The following is a 21,309-nucleotide window of genomic DNA, read 5'->3' as shown; positions in this document are numbered from 1 at the left end:
GATTGCAAACTCAACTGTCTCTGCAAATAAGTATACAGATCATTACCTCCCTCAAGTATTTGCAAGTTCTTTTAAAACGCCATACCACTGCTACGTAAAAACACCAACATAAAAAAGAAAAGAGGCAAGGTCAGTGAGTGCACAGAATGCAGAAAATAATGTAATGAAAGAGCGCACTTACCTCTGGAAGCTGAAGCACCCTTGAATACTTAATGCCATTGCGAAGCTTGCAGCACTTATCACAGCTGTACATGTTGTCACCCTTTAGCTCGTCCGCAGAAAAGAAGGCTGCTAAGCAATCTTGCAGGGCAACGCCAGGCCCCCATAACCACCTAGGTATAATACACAAGCTATATCTCAAGGAATGCAAGATCATACACATGATACGCATTCAGCAAAAGTGCTGAGAGGCAGCTACATGCACCAGCAATACACATTACTTAAAACATAAATATGTTCCAACGTCAAGAGTTCGCCAAAATACCCTAAGCCGTTGCTTTTTCCCATAGGAGACGCTATTCATGAGAAAAAGTGGGCAAGCAAGCTAATAACAAACTTCACGAGCGCTTCACAAAAATGATGATCTTGCGAAATTTGTGAGTTTTTCTCGTAAAGTATAGCAGCTTGTGAGGTCTAAAGATATTTTTTCCTCAATATATTCCTTTTTTGGAGTAAGTATTCATTACTCAAATATTCATACAAAGTGCAGTACTGCAATAGAAAAAATGCAAACATAGCATATTTTGGGGAGGTGTATGAGCCAGTAAAAATGCACCAATATTACTTGGCTTTGAACACCTTAGACAAGCATCTTTACTGAACATGTAGACCGAATTTGGTATAGAAAGAAGAAGCGGTACTTTTAAAATAAATTTTTCTACAAACAACATCCAAACGACATTCCAGGAAGTTCAGAAGGCAGCCACGTGACCAAAAAATTTTTCTCTTTGAAATACTCTAGCAGTTTGCTGTTTTCAATGCAGTAAATCAGCACAATTGTTTTAAATACATTTGAGATTGTCGCCAAAATGGCTGGGATGTTGGGCATCGAATGACCCTATAAAGAGAATACAAAAATAAACATACTAAATGATTAGCAGCACAACAACTGAACGTTATTTTCCTAAGCCCCACAGCATACCAAACAAAATGAAGCAGAAGTGGCGTGACGACCATAGAATATAAAAGTCGCACACTTGATGCATCACCACTGCACACACAGCGATTTATGAGATGCAGAGTAGTAATTGATTGATTTGTGGGGTTTAACGTCCCAAAACCACCATATGATTATGGGAGACGCCGTAGTGGAGGACTCCGGAAATTTTGACCACCTGGGGTTCTTTAACGTGCACCCAAATCTGAGCACACGGGCCTACGACATTTCCGCCTCCATCGGAAATGCAGCCGCTGCAGCCGGGATTTGAACCCGCGACCTTCGGGTCAGCAGCCGAGTACCTTAGCCACTAGACCACCGCGGCGGGGCGAGATGCAGAGTAGTAGTTGGCTTCGGAAGAAGCTTGCCCACATAGGAAAGCACACATGTTTGCTTTACATTCTGCTCTCAGTAAAACGCATCAGGCTGAAGTAATGCATCTGTCATTTACCTTCACTTTTCATTTCATGCAAATGTTGTTGAAGGAAGACTCCCAATTAACACTGTAAGGGAGACCCCTTATGAGATGAATATAGCTGGCAGAATTTCACAGTAACATATTTGGCAATGCATAGTAAAAGGAAAACGAAGCAAATTAGAACAAAGAAGAGCCACAACACTTGCCCAAAAACCCAAGAAAACATGCGCCCCAGAATCCAGGAGAGCCAGCCCTGTTGGGGTTCGAGTGCACCCCGTAAGTGGGCTCCTGGCACTCCTGTGGTGCCGCTGCCCTGAGCCGCATGCAGCACAGCCAGGTGGTCCCTGCTTGGGATCGGTAGTGACAGGTCCTGGAATGTCTCCCGTGTTGTTGAAACCTGCAGACAGTGTTGCAAGCAATACTTTCCTCATAACTGGCAATACCATTTCTTTGAACACTTCTTTCCTCTGATCAGCCTTGTTTAAATTCCAGAACATTTGGATCACCAGCTCAAAGTAAGTGACCAGGCATAGACAAGGCTTTAATAGATAATACAACTAGCACACATTAGGCATTTGTAATCTTTCCAAAAAAGACTATGGGTCAATAGGATTGATTACATTGTTACGGGAAAATAACACAACTGTTAAGTGAAAAGCAACAATATGAATACAGTCGAACACGGGTATATCAAACCCACATATATTGAATTTTCGGGTATATCGAACTCGGTAAGTTATCCCCTTGAAACTCCTTTGTAAAAGTATAAGAATTCGCACGTTTATATTGAACAGTATTTTTACCCGCCTACCGATATATAGAACGCCGCGCACGCTGGAGGGTGTGCTACTTCACTCGATGCGCCCCACAATTTCCGCAGCAGCGCGGCTCCACGCTCGAGTTCGAAGGTGCGTTCTGGCACTCGCTGCGCTCAGCGACCTCCGCGGGGCACCATGCTTCCACCAAAACCCGAAACGCTCGAAAAATGATAAGGGCGAGATGGCTCGGACAGCACAATCTTTAACTTGCGGAACGGCTTTTTTCTTTTTTTCTTTCTCTCTCTGGTGCTTTCTCCGCGTACCCATCGGCTCAGAGAGCTAAAACGAAGGAGTCGACGTCTTCCTCTTTTCGCCTTTTTAAAATCTTTTGTTGTTGTTTTGAGAGTTTTGATCAGCCAACCACAGCTCGCGCCTTTTGCTGTTGCCCTCGCAGGTGGCCATCACCTCGCGAGTGCTTGTTGCTTTCGTAGGTGCTGCCCCGTGCTCCCTACCATAGGCGCCTTCTTCTTCTTCTAACCTCTACCACCGTTGTCGCGTCGCCTACGTACCACCGCATGTGCAGCATTTCTCTTTTGCTTGCGTGGAGTGCAAAGCCGCTGAGGACTCCTTGAATTGTCGATTTTCTCGTGTAGCTATGGCCAGCGTCAAGAAGTGCAAGAAATGTTTGACAGTCACGGATGACTTTGGGATACCATGGAGCACTCCAAATACCTTGTTGAACAACAAAGCAAATATCAAGGCAAAGGTGGCAGAGCAGCAAATGTTGGGAGCCTGTCATGTGCACTGTTGTGACTCTCGTCCGTGGGCACCATGTTGGCCAGGAGAAGCATAGCCGAGCGGCGTTCCCACATTCTGGAACCCCGTGCCCTTTTCTCGGAACAAGGGTCAAGCGGCGGGAAGCAACAAAGGGAATAGAATGTGGCAACTTCGACTCTTCATGAGCCCTACGAGCATTTCCTCCTGATGGCTCGTTTGGGCAAGACGGCGAAGCAGACCAATTGCGCAAGTCGCGTCTAAGCGATTAAAGTCTCTACTCCTTTGCTGCCCTTCCAGGAAAAGACAGCAGCAGCAACCCAACCGCCAACTTGTTCCGGGAAGGAACCTACTTGCCCTCTCTTCAGTGAAACTGACCAGAGGAGCAATGACGAGCACTTAGATGCGTTTCACGAGTTGTCGTCCCTCTTCCAGAAAGCTGTTCCACTTTAAGTGTCTGCAGACGATTTCGTGGAAGCTGACTGCAATATCCAGGCTGTCGCGAGCCTATCTGACGAGGACATATCAGCTGTGGTCCCAGGGACCCAGGATGCCCAGGCCAACAGCTCATGTGACGAGGAAGATCGTCCGGACGAGGCGCTGGCTACATGCCCGTACTCTGTCGCTGAAGTGATGGCAGCGTTCGGTGTCATTCGCCGTTGTATCGGCCACATGGAGGGCTGTCACACCTGGACAGCCTTGATAAAATCGAGACTAGTCTCTTCAACCTCATTTCAACAATGAAGCAGGCCATGATAAGCGATTTTTTTCACGCAAATAAATCATTCTGTTGCGGCATGTGTGCGGAAGTAGTTGTCATTCTTCAATGCGCCTATAGTAGGTGATGGTCCACCACAGGTAAGCTCTCTGGGCCTGCATTTTTTATATCAAATTTTTTATATATCGAACTAGTTTGCAATCCCCTTCGAGTTCAATATATTCCTGTTTGACTGTATTCTTGGCCTTCCTAGAGGCATCAGTGTAAATAGACCAAGATGCAGCTTATTTTGGTTATACAAAATAGTGCTGAAGAAAGCCTGTGCTTTTCCTTTCATTAAGTAAAGGATAGTGACAAGTACTATCAGCATCAAATGAAACACTGGCAAGCCTTTGCGAAAGTGTAGTGCGTGACGTTCAGTCATCACGATTGACAGGCGTGTGCATCCTGTTCGGCAGCTTTCCGCATATATGCGTGCCTGTTCGTAAAGATAAGTGGACGACGCGCACTATAGCATCGCGAAGGTTTGCCGCTGTTCGGGTTTCATTTGACGCTGATAGTACATCCACTCGTTCTTTGAGTGTTTTATTAATTTACCATGGTAAGAGTAAAGAGGCAAGTTAGACAGCACTTGAATGAGTAACTAAATAATATTGTAATATCCTACAACAATGTGAGCACAAGGGACACAGAAACGGGCCTTGTCATAACATCAAAACTTGGTGTTTTAAGATGACATTATGCCCTTGTTATTGTAGCACCTCAGCAAAAACAAATGAAGTAGAACACAACCAAAATGTCTAGAACAGCTAGCTAGCATTTACTGAAGTCTCATAACAGGCTCATGCTTTCAACCTAATTGGGTAAGTGCTAAGTGAGGCAGGCTGCTTATATCTGCACCAATGGTGCCAATTACTTTATTCATTACCCTGCTATTGCAGATCAATTCCCAGAGATCTCAAATTTCAACTGGCAGTTATGATCTGTTAATTCTGTTTATCTGGCACTTAATGCTACCCTGTGGTCTGTTGAGGAAACTCCCTTTTAGAATCAATTTAGAGTTTATTGCTACATTGCAGTTGTGATCTATGACAAAAATGATTTCTTGAGCTCCTTTATTTCAGGTACATATATAATGGCAAAAGAAAAAATTTGGCTCACGCTTTGCTGCATTTGAAGAAAAAAAGCAAGCTGCTAGTAATTATACGACACCAAAATGAAATGTTTATAATCTGAAACCTCTCAGCAATTAATTGATCAAATGATGCAGGAGATGTGCTATAGATAAGATGGTGTGGAGCTGTGATTACACAAAGGGATGCCAGCTCTTCATAGTGAGCATTGCATTTGAGACCATGGTGCTTTTATTTCATTAAATGGCATAAGAAAGGAATCTATTCTTCGTCTCGTTTTTTTTTTTTTGCAACTAATATCAATTTATGGGGTTATACAAGCCAAAAAACACTATATGATTATGGGGCATGCTTCTGTGGCAGACCCTGCATCAATTTTTACCATCCAAGGTTCTTTGATGTGCACCTAAGTGTAAGTGCACAAGTGCTCTTGCATTTTGCTTTCATTTTAATATAGCCATCATGGTTGGGAATCAAATCTGTATTCTTGAGCTTTGTCTTTTTTGCATCTTAACAATAGTAGTGTACAAAACATTTATCTTTGAAATGTGATATACTGAATCTTTTGTATTGTTTCTTTTTCAACACACCACCTATTTTTTTTTTTTACGACTAGATACAAGAACGTCCACCATGGCGGTGTAGTGGCTACGATGCTTGGCTACTGATCTTAAGGTCGTGGGTTTGATGCAGCAGTTGCATTTCGAGTAAGACAACATGCTAGAAGTCATGTACCATACAATGGTCAGTGCACATTTCGAAACACCAGATGGTCAAACTTTCTGGAGCCCAACGTGCCTCACAATTGTCTCATCATTTTGGCATGTAAAACCCAAGCTATTGTGCTACGAAAACTGTGCTTTAATGAATTTTCATATGTTACGTATTAGGCTTCATGCTTTGCAGGTTGCATTTTTAGGAACATTTCAATGTCTACCAACAGTTGCATCGTATTGTGCACTCAGCTATTATTTATAGTGGCAGAAATACCTATAAAACAACAAAGAACTATAAAACAACAATTTTCTCATGGTAATGAAAAAGCTAAATTGATAATTTAATTAGCCAAGCACAGCCCACCAGCAGAATCAAAGCCTCCATTTTGTTTCTTGACTTACTGTGGAGCTGTGTATGTTAAAAGCACGAAATGCTTTTAGTTATTATTGTCTGAAACTTCTGAGCAATCTTGAGCCAAAACCTAGTCCCATTACACAGGCACTCAAAAGAGAACAAAACAAGACATTCAGGCAATCAGTGATGAGAGTTTCACAACGTAGGTTTTTGCGAAATGGCATCATGCAGCATGCAGTGCTAGAGTTACTGTGCTATATGGCTCCTCTATGTCGTGCACTGTTACCTAGGCAAAGCCCAATGTTTATCCCATACAGTGGCAGGCCACAATAATGTCCATATGGACCAGTGCACAATATGATGTGGTGCGGTTCGCTAAATACCTACTTTAAGATTGTGGCTAGAATCACCTCCAACCAACATGCTTTGCCAGCCGCTACTTAATGCTTACATCTACTCTCGATTATGAGAGAGTCAGGCTTTTTTTTTTTGTGACCAAAAATACAATAAAATATATGACATATAAAATATATGACAATAAAATATATATGAAATAAAATAATCAAAGTAGACACAACAAAAGAATGCTGTAGACAGAACAACAAGAATCGGTAGAAGCTAGTTAGAGGTGTAGATGTAATATAAACCATCGAAGATAAAATGTAGAACTCTATCAGCATGACTACCTTTTGGCAAGCATACTTCTTTAGAAATTTTATGAAAAGTGAAGCTTGTTAAAAAATTCTCAAAGTTCATAACTTTGATAACAATATAGGTTATTGACTTGCGTTTTGTATCACCAACTGAAAGCATCGAAAACTACTTTACCAGCTTTACTGATAGTTTTAGGTTTTACTGAAGTAAATAGTGCAAATTATTCATCTATGAGAGTACCCTGACAAATAATGAAGCTATGCAGTTTTAAAAATGAGCTTTTGAAATGAACGAAAGAAAGGCATTTTATTTCCTAAGGAGCTGGTCTATATATAACACACAACCAAATTAAGTCACAGATAATGAGGCCAGCAAAAACATAAAAGACATCAATTGTCTTTAACTATAGCCCAATGATTGTCACATAAATTGAAATGAGTTAGAGTAGATCAAAAATCACCCTTGCCATCAGATCCCACTGACAAAAAGGGTGATTTTTTGTCCACTTTCATCCATTTCAATTTACGTGACTATTAGTGCACACAATTAAAAACAATTATTATCCTCTCTGCTTTCACTGGCCTAGTTTTTGTACTGTAACACAAGTTAAAGTTATAAATTAGCACACACACACACAAAAAAACTGTGAAGGTTGGCTGAAATGTAATGCACTCTTAACAATAACTTGCAAATAAAAACAGATATTCATACAAATAAAAAAAGAAAAGCGTAGGCACAAATGTACACATGAAGTGGACAACAAAAGGCTACATTTATTTTTTTATCACAGTCACCATTTATCGCAAGATATTTTTCCTAATGGTTGAACAGGTTGTCTTAATTCATCGATGAAGAATGCTGATGCACTTTCTCGATAGCAGTCTCACTGTATACTTCGCTTTATCATCCATACAGAAGTGAATGCTTTTAGGTGCCTCTAGAAATTTGGGAAGAGGAAGATTTTGGGGCATTGGGCCTGATAAGTATCAAGAGTGTGGAACGAGTTGAAATGCCAACTTTTCAAGAGCCACAGTTCAATCAGCTAGTAGCGTTGAATACACAAGGCTAAGAATAATATATAGTATATATTGCTGTATGAATATTGGCATTACGGCTTTTCAAGCTCCGCCCATGTCAATTAAAGCATTACAATTATAACGCCCACTGTCAAAGCCAGAAACCAAGTACTTTGTCATACATTTCACACCCCTGAACACTGTAACCACAATTGCTCTTAACCAATTTTTTTACATTAGGGCAAGGCAAAAAATTTTGTAGCACATCAATTTAATATACTTCACAGTTTTATCTTCTTAATTGCGTGAAGGTGACATGAATGCCATCACAACTCATTACTCTTGTGGTGCTAAAAATTTCATTGCTGTGCACTGACAGGGTGAGAGGCTGTTGTATATTGCAAAAGCTACTGACCAAGAAAACAAAAAATTGCTTGCAAAGGGGAAATTCAAGTTTCTAGGTTGAATGTGGGCAACTTTTCCAGTCGCTTTGCTCTATGTTTTACATGACTGTACTGACTCTCCAGAAACATGTAAATTTGTTTCTTTGTTCGAATGCATCTGATCACAAAGTTTTCAAATGGTTTGTCTGGGAGAAACTAACATGAAAACATGATGCAGACGCTTGTACAAGAACTGCCATTACAGAAAATCACGAATCTAGAAGCTACAAGAGTACAACAAAAACCTTGAAGGTAATGCCCCCATCTGTTAATATTTAAAAACACATACTTTACAGTAAGAGATAATCAATTTCAACTTTGTAAATTTATGACACTACTAAATAGTTCAGACTTTTCAGACTTACTCTAAATAATGCAGGCACATGCAGTATTTTATGGCCTAGTACATTTAACCCTGACAAAAGATGAAGCATGGTGGGGATGTGGCATCACAACAAAGTGGGAGGTAAAAGTAGAGATACTATTCAACTGACATCCAGGAAAAAAATAATGTGTGTTGCTCTAACCACTGCTCATAAGAAAAGAGCTTGCTTTTCTATAGTTATTATTACATATAACATGGCAGTGTGCATTTCTCTCCAGTCAACCCACGGAAGATTTTTAATTATTATTCAAGCATCAGAGAAGTACGTATAAACCAGAATATAAGTCGAGATATCTTCAATAAAACAACGAGCTAAAGTCACCCCTCGTCTTATATAGCGGTGTCTAGCCGACAGTGCACCGCTGTATGGCAACATGTGGCTTCTATGTGCATGAGAAGCTGGACACGACCATATTCACATTCAAATCCAATAGCAGGCTGCTTTTTCTCTCTTGTCTGTTTTTTTTGTGTTCGTGATTTGCCTCCGATCTGTTCTAAATTCTCGCTCTGCATGACATTGTGTTTCATTTTTTGTGGTCTTTTTTTCATTCACTGAATATGAGTAGCAGTACGAGAAGGCAGTACTCAGCTGCCTTAAAACTAGAGGTTGTTAAGTTTGCAAAAGCGAATGAGAATATGGCTGCTCAGCGTCGCTTTGGTGTATCAGAAAGAAGCGTGCGCTATTGGAGGGTGCAGAAATGGAAGCTGCAGATGTGCAATCCTTGGAAAATGTCATTTCGTGGGCAAAGTGCGGTTCATTTTCAGCTGGAGGATATGCTAGGGAACTTTGTGTGGGAACTTCATGCGTGCTCGCTGCCAGTGACCGTGGATACCATTCGCAAGAAAGCTGTGGAACTCGCTCTAGAAGCTGGGCTCACGAGAAAAGAGTTTCGTGCACCTAACTCTTGGGTGCGTCGATTCATGAGACGCAAAAGATTTTCTTTTCGGTGGCGCACATCCATCTGTCAGAAGTTTCCATAAGAGTTCGAGGACAAGCTCATAAACTTTCAGGGCTTCGTGAACCGGCTTCAGAAGCAGAAGCAGAACTACATGATAGGGCAGATTGACAATGCCGACGAGACCCCCGTGTGGTTTGACATGCCTTCATCGACCATGATCATGCAGCGTGGTGCCAAGGATATGAAGCTGTTGTCTACTGGCAACAAGCACTCGCGCTTCACCATCATGCTGGCATGCACGGCAGATGGTAGAAAGCTTCCGCCCTTCATCCTTTTCAAATGTAAGACAATGCCGAAAGAAGTGTTCCCGCCCTGTGTTGTTGTTCGCGTCAACAAAAAGGGATACATGGACAAGGCCATGATGCTCGAATGGATACGAGTAGTCTGGAACTATCAGCCAGGTGCACTGCTGCGTCTTTGCAGCATACTGGTGTTAGATGCGTTTCGTGGTCACTTAACCACCGCTGTGAAGCGCGCACTGGGCGATAGAAAAATGGACCTCGCCGTGATACCAGGTGGTATGACGTCCACCCTTCAACCGACCGACATTGTGTTAAACAAGCCGTTCAAGGACCGAGTGCAGCTGGAGTAGCAAAAGTGGATGTCGGGCAACAAACCGAAGACACCGACGGGCCACATACAGAGGCCTCCGCTTGGAACTGTTTGTGGCTGGGTGCTTTGCGCCTGGCGTTCCTTGCCAGATTCCATGGTGTAAAATGCTTTTAAGACATGTTCTATCAGCAACTCGCTGTATGGCATGGAAGACAACGCACTGTGGGAGGCGGCCAGCGACAAGCTCTCATCTTCAGAAGACAGTGGTGCTTCGTCTGACGAAGAGGAACAGTTGCGATGGTGGTTGAGGGGAGCTCTGACGATCGGGGTGTGGTGCGCCCAATTCGCAAATATATGTCATTAAAAAATTTTGGGTTGTTTTCCTTTTTTTTTTTCTTTTTCAGTAACCTGAACTTTCAGTAACCTGACCTATATTCCCACTCGACCTATAGTCCGGTTTATACGATACAGTGCCATGGGTATGCCACTATGAGAAAATAAACAAATGCGCTATCACCCAACCACTGCGCTGAAAAAACAGTCGTCAAGAACTGGGCTGGTAAGGTTGCCTGTGTGTGCCTTTTTTCTTTACTTGTCATAGAAACAAATTGAAATGATGCTAATAAAGAGAACTAAAAGAATGAAAGTTGAAGCAGTAGTAACCACCTCCCGAAAATTTAACGTGTAAGCTTCCACTACAAAAGTGATTGCCACCATTTACTTGGACAAAGCAACAACAACTACATTGTATGTGCTTTTCAAAAAGGTAGCACTAGCGCCGAGGGCTATGACTTTATTGCAAATGTGGTGAAGTTTTTTTGTTTTTTTTTCCAAGTCTGAAAAAGCACTTGCATGGAGCTCATTTTCTGCCGCATGATGCAGTCACCAATGCAGGTCAGAGCAACACAGCTAAGAAGCAGCAGAATCGTTACACCGAAGAATGACATATTTTACAAAACCTTGGGAGGCTCTGGACCATGTACACTTACGAGACTGACATATGGTGAGCATGCTTGCACATGCTATCAAAAAATATTTAGTTGTGAGATCTTTCAATCAAATTTTTATTGAAACATTAAAAAGAAAATTACATTTCTAGTTCATACAAAGTTTATTGTAATTTTAGAAAACCTTGATCAAGGGTCATGGAAGAGCCCCTAAAGCCCCTCAGATCATTTTTTTTAACATTTCAAAAACGCACGCAACGAGATCAGAATGCTGTCACTATCAACAATGCCAAACACGACAGTTCTACAAGCCGCGGGTGCCCCATAAATTCCCAGAAGCAATCCCTTCTGCTTTTAGAACCTTTTGGCAATCCTCAGTCTCTCAGAATTCACCGTGTCGTCTACAATGTCTGCTCGTGTCATGCACAAAAAGAACCTGTTTGTATGCAGGCAGGTACACATGCTCGCCACTCTTCCCCCTCACAAGGTGACGAGGAGCACTTGTAAAGGAGGAGAGACAAATTGACGAATTAAGCATAGCAAACATAGTGAAACAAGTGCAGGCCTCTTTTGTATCATATAACATGTATAAATACGCTATTATGGCACTGTTTCGAAAAACTCTAATGGAAACGCGAGACTCCGGTAGACTGGCGTAGATTTGTTGTAGTCTTCTACACTCGTGCACAACTGCAACACCAAAGCTCCATTTCGACCTCTGGGTGGTTTAGGGGCCTTTAAGAGCATGCAAGCTTAAATTCACATCTTCCAACAATGTCAAAGGTGAGGATACCTAGAGCTTTATTAAACTTGTTGTAAAAACAATTTTAGTCTTAAATCTGCAAGCGAAAATACTTGGTAAGCATGAATGTGCTAGAAGTATATCTGTATGCCAGTCTGAAATCGCAGGTGGCGGCGTGCCAGTCTGTGTGTGACACGGAGCCTCCTATGTTGCCCAGACATTGCTGTGCACCATGTCCACGCAATGCAGGCCAGAAAAAGGGTTATGTGAAGCGATGACGGGCTAACGAGATGAGAAGACAAAGATAACGAATTAAGTGATTGTTCTCGCAGGCTGAGCCAGAAAGCTGCAAGGAGACAATTAATGCCATAAAATCACGAAACCAACCATCGCCACCTGTAGCACCATCCAGTACATTAAGTGCTACAGACTGATGAGCCTATTGCTCCATGCATAAGCACCACATGTAGCGTGTCAAAAGCTAGTGTCGCGAGTTAGGCACCTAGATGTTTTAATGCATTACCATTAGAGCGCATGCTCTAACGCTACCGCAATTAATGCTAGCAGCCTCTGCAAGACTGGAAGAAAATCATCATTTTTTACTCAGTTATTTCTGCAATAAACTCTGTTAAGTCAGATTCGGTAACCAAGCTAGTTCATTATTGCAGGTTAATGATAACATTGAGCCCTGTGGATATTTGCTGGAGAATAAACTTCTTCGTTAAATGGGCAACTTTGTAAAATCAGGTTTTTAGATCGACTTTTAACTGTAGCAATATTTACATATTCACTGAATCATGCCAACTAGAAAACTTGCAGGAAGCAAGCATTGGACTTACAGTGTCACACGTGAGGCACTGCACTGAGCTCAGGATGCGGCCGTCAAAGACGTCCGAGACAATGCTGCAGAGATGGTGGGCTGCGGCTATCTTGCGTGCCCGGTGACCTTTACTTCCTCCAGAGGACGCCGAATCCAGAGGTTGCCAGTCCCCAGCAGCCTTTTCCTCTCCTGTGGCCATCAATCGAATACCTTCTTGCTGTAAACAACAAATTGTATTGTCAAAGAATGGTGTGGTCACTTAGGCCTGAAGAATCATCTATTCAGTATGGTTAGCAAAAATGCAACTTCATGTGAAGCAGTTGATCAGATGCAGGTATTGGTCGGTCATAATCATGATTAAGTAATATGAAATGCCGGCTGCTTCTTTTTTTTGCTCGGTACCCCATTTATACTTGCCATCACATTCAATTTTTTTTTTCAGGTGATCAAGTATATGAAAGTCAAATAGCATGCACAAGGTACTTAAGTGAAAACAGTGAAAGTGTGCTGAGATTTAATTAAAGCTTTAGTACACCAGTCAATTGCAATTAAAAAGGAACAAAAACTCAGCAATACTTCTAAAATGTCACTCTACCAGCCTTGTGAATTGTGCGTAGTGCGCATAAATGACACAGAGAAAAATGTGCCAACAAGACTGTAGGAATGTGGCACCACACTAAGAAAATGCTAAGCACCTATAGACATTGCTTTCATCAGCATCATGCCACAGTTAACTATTATTGTATTGTACACTGAGGAGTTGCACATTTATCTATAGAATAATAATTATGACTGGTCAGGCAAATATCATTATCTCATACATTTTGTGCTCCCTGGTGGTACTCCTGTCTTGTTGAGACATTTGTATGTGAAAAGAACTAGTGGTCCTAATATACAAAAAATCAAGATCACTTACCAAGCCATTACAAGATAATTTTTCAAACAGTGCAACGTTCACGTTTAAAAAAAGTCACAGCTTTGCCACAAAGATGAAGCAATGAACACGATAGCAACAAACTGGAAGGTCACGCGCAGAATGGCAAGCAGATCGAAACGTGCCCCGCATTTCTCATGCACAAATGACGCATGAAAGTACTCGCAGGTACAGATGAATGCAAATGAGCATCTCAGTTGTTTCTTCGCTGTGTCTGAAAAACACACCCTTTTCGCAAACGGAGACTGTGCAACGATCGCAGTGACCTTTGTGCGCCCGGTAACTACAACAGCATCTTTCCGGTGAAAGCCCAAGGCCAGCCAAGGCATACGATTGCCACCACCGCGTGATAAGCGCACGCGTAAGATTGACCCCGTCCCTTCTCTGCAGGGCAAAGTACGTGTGAAAGATGAGAGCGCGTGCTGACGCATCGTGACGATGTGGCGACGTACGCTCATTACACCATCTTGCTGGTAATGCTGAAAACAGGATAGTTTCTCCCGAGATGCTTGTCACCAGTGGTAAGTGGTAGATATAAATAGCTTGTCATTTGAACGTTTAAGGAGGTGCTCTTTTGTGGCTCAGTGGCTAACGTCTCACACTCACTCACAGGTCCCACGTTCGATTCCGTGACCCGGAGTCTTTTTCTGGATTATTTTTTTTTTGCATTTACATATATATAGCAACATATACATATACGGTGAGTGACGCCGTCGCCGGTGGCAAAATCCAGCCGAGAGTGTCTACGTAATTGCTATTACAATAAAAGAAAAAAAAATGGACCCAGTGGGTCACTAATTTATATTTTTGGCTGCGGCAGCAGCAATGAAAATACGCCTGACTCTATATGCTACTTGTGCAGTTGCGGCATTAGAGCCCTACTGGAGCAGTTGTGTTCGGCTGATTCTACGCATACTCTTGCCAACATATTACACCAAAACCTGATGGCTCAACTGTCTCCCGCTGCTGGCTTCGAGATCGTCACTGATGCTGACTGCGAAAGCGCTGTCTGACGCATCGTAGCTTCATATAGGGGGGGGGAGGGGCGTATTCAAGGCGACGGCATTTTGGTAGCGGCAGCAGCACTGGAAGCACGTCTGATTCTCTGTACACTACTCTTGCAGGTTAGTAGCTATATGTCATAGTAGCTTTCCTTTTTGTATTATGCTGTAGCTGCAGCTACTGCTTCCATTGTTGCTATACAGTGATATAACAGGCGTAACTTATTTTCTTTGCATTGCGTTTTACCCCTTTGTTAGCTTTCTCTGCGCTATGTCTAACACTTGCTTATCGTGTCGGTTACAAAAGACATTCGAAAAAATTTTGCACTCTAGAATAGTGACCTTCGTTGAGAAACATAACTTGCTAACACTATACTAATTTGGTTTCCTTAAGAATAAATCAGATAAATTAGTACTAGCAGAGCAAAAAGATTATATATTGACAGGGTTTGAAAACAGAGCGATAGTCTTTGTTATTTTTGTAGACTTTTCGAAAACTGTTGATTTGGTTGATTATAACATTCTAGAGGTTGTTGTACATTACTTTCGTTTTCTGCAGATTAATTTTAAGACCCCCCTTTCTGCTCTCCTTGTCTAGCTCCGTAATCATGAGTTGCAATTCGTCCCCCGAGTTACTCAGCAATGCAATGTCATCGGCGAAGCGCAGGTTACTAAGGTATTCTCCATTGACTCTTATCCCTAACTGTTCCCATTCTAGGCTTCTGAAAACCTCCTGTAAGCACGCGGTAAATAGCATTGGGGAAATTGTGTCCCCCTGCCTTACACCCTTCTTGATTGGTATTCTGTTGCTTTCTTTATGAAGCACTATGGTAGCAGTTGATCCCCTGTAGATTTCTTCCAGAATGTTTATATATACTTCATCTACGCCCTGACTCCGCAGTGTTTGCATGACGGCTGATATTTCTACTGAATCAAACGCTTTCTCGTAATCTATGAAGGCTATGTATAGGGGTTGGTTATACTCTGAGCATTTCTCTATTACCTGATTGATAGTATGAATGTGGTCAATTGTTGAGTAGCCTGTTCGAAATCCTGCTTGTTCCTTTGGTTGATTGAATTCTAATGTTTTCTTTACTCGGTTAGCAATTACCTTTGTAAATAGCTTGTATACTACAGAGAGCAAGCTGATCGGCCTGTAATTCTTCAAGTCCTTGTCATCTCCTTTCTTATGTATTAAGATGATGTTAGCGTTCTTCCAAGACTCTGGTACTCTTCCCGTCAGGAGACACCTCGTAAACAGGGTGGCTAGTTTTTCTAACACAATCTGTCCTCCATCTTTCAGCAGATCTGATGTTACCTGATCCTCACCAGCAGCTTTGCCCCTTTGCATGCTCTCCAAAGCTTTCCTGACTTCTTCTATCATTACTGGTGGGGTGTAATCTGGGTTACTGCTAGTTCTTATAGTATTAAGGCCGTGGTTGTCACGGCTACTGTACAGATCTCTGTAAAACTCCTCTGCTATTTTAACTATCCTATCCATATTGGTAGTTATTTTGCCTTCTTTGTCTCTTAGTGCATACATCCGACTTTTGCCTATCCCAAGTTTCCTCTTCAATGCTTTGACACTTCCTCCGTTTTTCAGAGCATGTTCAATTCTCTCCATGTTATACCTTCTTACATCGCATACCTTACGTCTATTAATCAACTTCGAAAGCTCTGCCAGTTCTATTTTGTCTGTTGTACTTGACACTTTCATGATTTGACGCTTCTTAATTAGGTTCTTCGTTTCCTGGGAAAGCTTGCCAGTGTCTTGTCTAACTACCCTGCCTCCAACTTCCACTGCACACTCCGTCATGATACTCGTTAGATTATCATTCATTGTATCTACGCTAAGGTTCGTTTCCTCACTAAGAGCCGAGTACCTGTTCTGCAGCGACACTCTGAATTCCTGTACTTTCCCTCTCAGTGCTAGCTGATTAATTGGCTTCTTGCGTATCAGTTTCTGTCGTTCCTTCTTCAAGTCTAGGCGAATTCGAGACCGTACTATTCTATGGTCACTGCATCGTACCTTGCCAATCACTTCCACATCCTGCACGATTCCAGGTTGTGCACTCATTATAAAGTCTATTTCGTTCTTATTTTCGCCATTAGGGCTCCTCCATGTCCACTTGCGGTTTTCTCGTTTTCGGTAGAAGGTATTCAAAATCCGTAAATTATTGCGTTCTGCGAATTCTACTAGTAGCTCTCCTCTGGCGTTTCTAGTACCGATGCCATAATCTCCTACTGCCTGGTCTCCAGCCTGCTTCTTCCCTACCTTTGCATTAAAGTCGCCCATCACTATAGTATACTGTGTTTTTACCTTACTCATTGCCGATTCCACGTCTTCATAGAAGCTTTCAACTGAAGCGTCATCATGGCTGGATGTAGGCGCGTAAGCCTGTACTACCTTCATCTTGTATCTTTTATTCAGTTTAATTACGATACCTACCACCCTTTCATTAATGCTATAGTATTCCTCTATGTTGCCAGCTATGTTTCTGTGAATTAGGAACCCCACTCCCAGTTCTCTTCTGTCTGCCAAGCCCCTATAGCAAAGGACGTGCCCATTCTGTAGCACCGTATAGGCCTCATCTGTCCTCCTAACCTCACTGAGCCCTATTATATCCCATTTAACACCCTCTAGCTCCTCGAATAGTACAGCTAGACTTCCCTCACTAGATAAGGTTCTAGCATTAAACGTTGCCAAGTTCAGGTTCCAATGGCGGCCTGTCCGGATCCAGAGATTCTTAGCACCCTCTGCTGCGTTGCAGATCTGACCGCCGCCGTGGTCAGTTGCTTCGCAGCTGCTGGGGACTGAGGGCCGTGAGTTATTTGACGTAAGCATGTGGGAGGTAGTGGCCAGATACTGCACCAGGGTGGCCAATCCTTCTCTGGTGAGGGAGTGCGTTCTCGGCGGTGTTTGCCGGTGAGGCCGCACCCCAGGCCTCTTAATGCAGTTCCATCAACACGCGGATTTTTTTTTTCCTTTTTTTTTTAATCCGGTTGGGAACTGCGCTGTACCGGGATTTGAACCACGGACCTCTTGCATGCGAGGCGGATGCTCTAACCACTACGCCATCGCCGCTCTCCGCGCTTCGAGATAGGTAATAGTGCACTTGAAGTTGTAAAAGACTATGTCTACTTAGGGCAGGTAATAACCGCAGAGCCGAACCACGAGACTGAAGTAACTAGAAGAATAAGAATGGGGTGGAGCACATTTGGCAAGCACTCTCAAATTATGACAGGTAGTTTGCCACTATCCCTCAAGAGGAAGGTATATAACAGCTGTATCTTGCCGGTACTTAGCTACGGAGCAGAAACCTGGAGACTTACAAAGAGGGTTCAGCTTAAATTGAGGACGACGCAGCGAGCAATGGAAAGAAAAATGGTAGGTGTAACCTTAAGAGACAAGAAGAGAGCAGAGTGGATTAGGGAACAAACGGGGGTTAAGGATATCATAGCTGAAATCAAGAAGAAGAAATGGACATGGGCAGGGCATGTAGCGCGTAGACAGGATAACCGCTGGTCATTAAGGGTAACTGACTGGATTCCCAGAGAAGGGAAGCGGGTTAGGGGGAGACAGAAGGTTAGGTGGGCAGATGAGATTAAGAAGTTTGCGGGTATAAATTGGCAGCAGCAAGCACAGGACCGGATTAACTGGCGGAACATGGGAGAGGCCTTTGTCCTGCAGTGGACGTAGTCAGGCTGATGATGATGATGATGATGATGAACATTCTAGAGGAAAAACTAAGCTATTATAGAATCCAAGGTCACACACCATCTCTCATCAAATCCTACTCATCCAACAGAACCCAAATTGAGAAAATCGACACTTTTACTTCTAAGGCCAGATCTGTCAATAATGGAGTACCACAGGGAAGCATTTTGGGGCCTCTACTTTCTAATACTTATCTGTACGATATCATTAATATTAACCCTGAGGCAAAGCTTATTGCTTACACGGATGACACAAGTATATTTTTCAGTGGTAATGATATTCATGATCTAATAGAACAATGAAACAATATGATGAAAGATCTAGAGGAGTGGTCTACACTAAATTTAATGAAAATAAATGAAGGGGAAGATAAAAGCAGTCTTATTCAGGCCAAAGAACAAGCACATACCTCTACATCAAGACATTATGTTACATTGCCGAAGTATTAAAATTACCGAGAATTTCAAATGTTTGGTTGTTCTCTTTTCCGCCAACATGTCATGAGACAATCCTAAATAAAGCAAGTGAAATCGTTGGTGTAGCAGGCCCTTTATTTACTCTACATTCTTACCACATGTATTAAACTTGTACTATATAATTCCCTTTTTTTTATCACATTTAAACTATTGTCACATAGTATACAGTAACACAGCACATACCAATTCAGAATATATTCTCCTGTTACAAAAAAAGTATCTCCGCCACGCATACGCTATTTATACTGCATCGACAATAACTTTCAACAATTCGGGCGTGATCCCAGCACATAATCTGTACCAATATTGTTTGGGTCACATGAACAAACAAAATCATTATCAAAACAAACAACTTATGTAATACTACCCAACCTCAAAGAAAAGCTCCAAGCTGTGGTACCAGACACTTAGAGGAGTGACTAGTGCCAACACTGCATTAAAACTACAGAAAACAAATGCTTCACAACACAATACCTACAATATTACGCATCTATAAATGGATACAGTTTGATCTTTTTACGGCCTTCTTCAATGAAGTTAAAAGGGTGTATGTGATTTCTGCATAGATTCATGTTGCAATGTTTACAAATCTTTGATTTTGTTGCCTTTTAAGATGGAAGTGTGTGTGTTTAAGTATGTTAAAGCACTAGTATGCCCCTGTATGAATATAATTAGTTCATATACAGTCGAGTCCGCTTATAACGAACCTGAGTGTGACGTGGCATCCGTTCGCTGTATCCCGAAGTTCGTAGTAAATTGATTGATTGATTGATTGATATGTGAGGTTTAACGTCCCAAAACCACCATATAATTATGAGAGACCCCGTAGTGGAGGGCTCCGGAAATTTCGACCACCTGGGGTTCTTTAACGTGCACCCAAATCTGAGCACACGGGCCTACAACATTTGTTCGCAGTAAATGAAACACAGCTTTAAAAAAAAAACGTGACTGAAAACACAAACTATTTTTTGCCCCAAAAAGTCCGTAATGCACGTGTTTCGAAGAGCAGAACCGATAAGGGTGGTCTCGAGTTCATTTAAAACGGCAGTGTGCTCATTCACCGAGGTACGTGGCATAAGCTGCAGGAGGCACTGGCTCCAAAGTTTCGCCGTTCTCGCAATCCGATTCCTCCGAATCGCTCTCACCACGTACTTCATACACGATGCCCCAATCCGTGCACGGTTCCGCAGTGTCGGCATCATCATTGGCCGTAATTAAACCATCGCAACAGATGTCCCACCCGCTCTCCCAGGTCAGAGTCGACGACGCGATGCCACAAATCGCCGCCGGAGTTCGGAAGCTTCAGGCTCGGCATCAGGCTCGACGTCGACGAAGTCTGCTTCGCAAAAACAGTTTCGCATGCATGTAGTTGTCACCCCCGCCCATGAAATATTCACCATCTCCACAGCTGAATACTGGGACGCCCGAAGCGGCAAGTTGGCTGCTAGGTGGTCAATAGCCATGAGCAAGCACTCTGCAACGCAGCACGTAACACGCGAATTACGCTCAATCAAGCCAAGCGGTCACACTTTCGACGTTTTGTTGAGGCGGCAGGAAAAAGCGTGCTAGTCCTCCCGTCGGCCATCATGACTACACACGTACACCAAGAGCGAGCAAGACGCGCACACTTGACACACATGCCTGAACGCGTGGAACAGTTCTGGGCCCGTTTCCAGTAAGAAAACAAAACTAGTTCGAGCCAGCGTGGCAGGCGTTGCGGAGCGGTGGAGACGAGTGAAGGGGTTGTGATCAAGAGAGGAGAGGAGAGCAGACTTGCGAGAGAAGGGCAAGAAGTTACGTTAAAGAGAGGGGAGGATGCGGCGGGAGGGCGACCTTGAAAACCAAAAGACACGAGAAGGAGGCAGGTTGAGTAGCTTGCTTGAAAGGTCCGCAAAACTCGCACATACTAAATAAACCACAGAACACCGTGGATAAACTTGGAAAGAGTGCCTGCGCTTCTGCCGCGTTTATTTCTTGCACGCGTGCACGATACGAGTGATCGAATGCTTTTCACACCCTTCCCTTACCCCTTTCTTCCTTCTCTTTAAGTCCCATTACCCCAATCCCTGCGCTGAACTGTGGAGGTGCCCTCATCGAGAGAGGCAATAACGGAACCGCGCTTTTTTCTTCTTTTTTCCCCTTTTAAAGTCACTTCAGAGTGCCTGCCCGGGCAGAAGTCATAGCATGGCCGCCCTGATAGATGCGCGCGGCGGTGTTCGAAGAATCGGCGGTCGTGGTGAAAAAATCGTTTTGTTGCGCTGGAGGGTTTGCGTAGCCTTACGAACTTCGATAATTCACGATTCGTTCCGCGCAAATTATCCGCTTTCGCGCTTCCGCACGCGCGCGGAAGGCATGCTGAGTTGAGTGCAAAGTGAGTGAGAACAAGTTCTAAACACGAAACAAATCGCAAATTATCAGAGTCCGTGGGGTAGCGTACGCGCGTGCACTAGACGCAGACTATCGGATAGAGTCGGTGGGCGACTATGTTGGCAAATGGTCTGGTCACTCCAGGTCGGCGAGGCCAACGACAGTACCCGCGATCAAAAACAGGGTAGACAGCCGAACGGTCTTCGAAAGATCGGTGGCAGTGTGAAAACACGGGCCTCGTCTGGTGATGCGGGGTCCCCAGAGCAA

General features: G+C 43.1%; 1 protein-coding gene across 5 annotated transcripts in view; it reads right to left on the bottom strand.

The window, feature by feature from the left end:
- The window catches only part of LOC119177341 (Ubiquitin specific protease 20/33), a 110,907-nt gene that overhangs the window by 54,724 nt on the left and 34,874 nt on the right, over positions 1-21,309 (bottom strand). For all 5 annotated transcript variants that reach the window (XM_075878410.1, XM_037428815.2, XM_037428817.2 and 2 more), the window contains 3 exons: positions 12,566-12,763; positions 1,781-1,971; positions 182-332 (listed from right to left, as the gene is read on the bottom strand). In XM_075878410.1, coding sequence (XP_075734525.1) covers positions 182-332; positions 1,781-1,971; positions 12,566-12,763 — 540 coding nt within the window. The remainder of the gene's footprint in view (positions 1-181; positions 333-1,780; positions 1,972-12,565; positions 12,764-21,309) is intronic.

The sequence above is a fragment of the Rhipicephalus microplus genome, chromosome X (genome assembly GCF_043290135.1).
Source record: "Rhipicephalus microplus isolate Deutch F79 chromosome X, USDA_Rmic, whole genome shotgun sequence".
NCBI lineage: Eukaryota > Metazoa > Arthropoda > Arachnida > Ixodida > Ixodidae > Rhipicephalus > Rhipicephalus microplus.
Note: the sequence above shows the minus strand (reverse complement) of the source record. Positions and strands in the feature narration are given on the sequence as shown.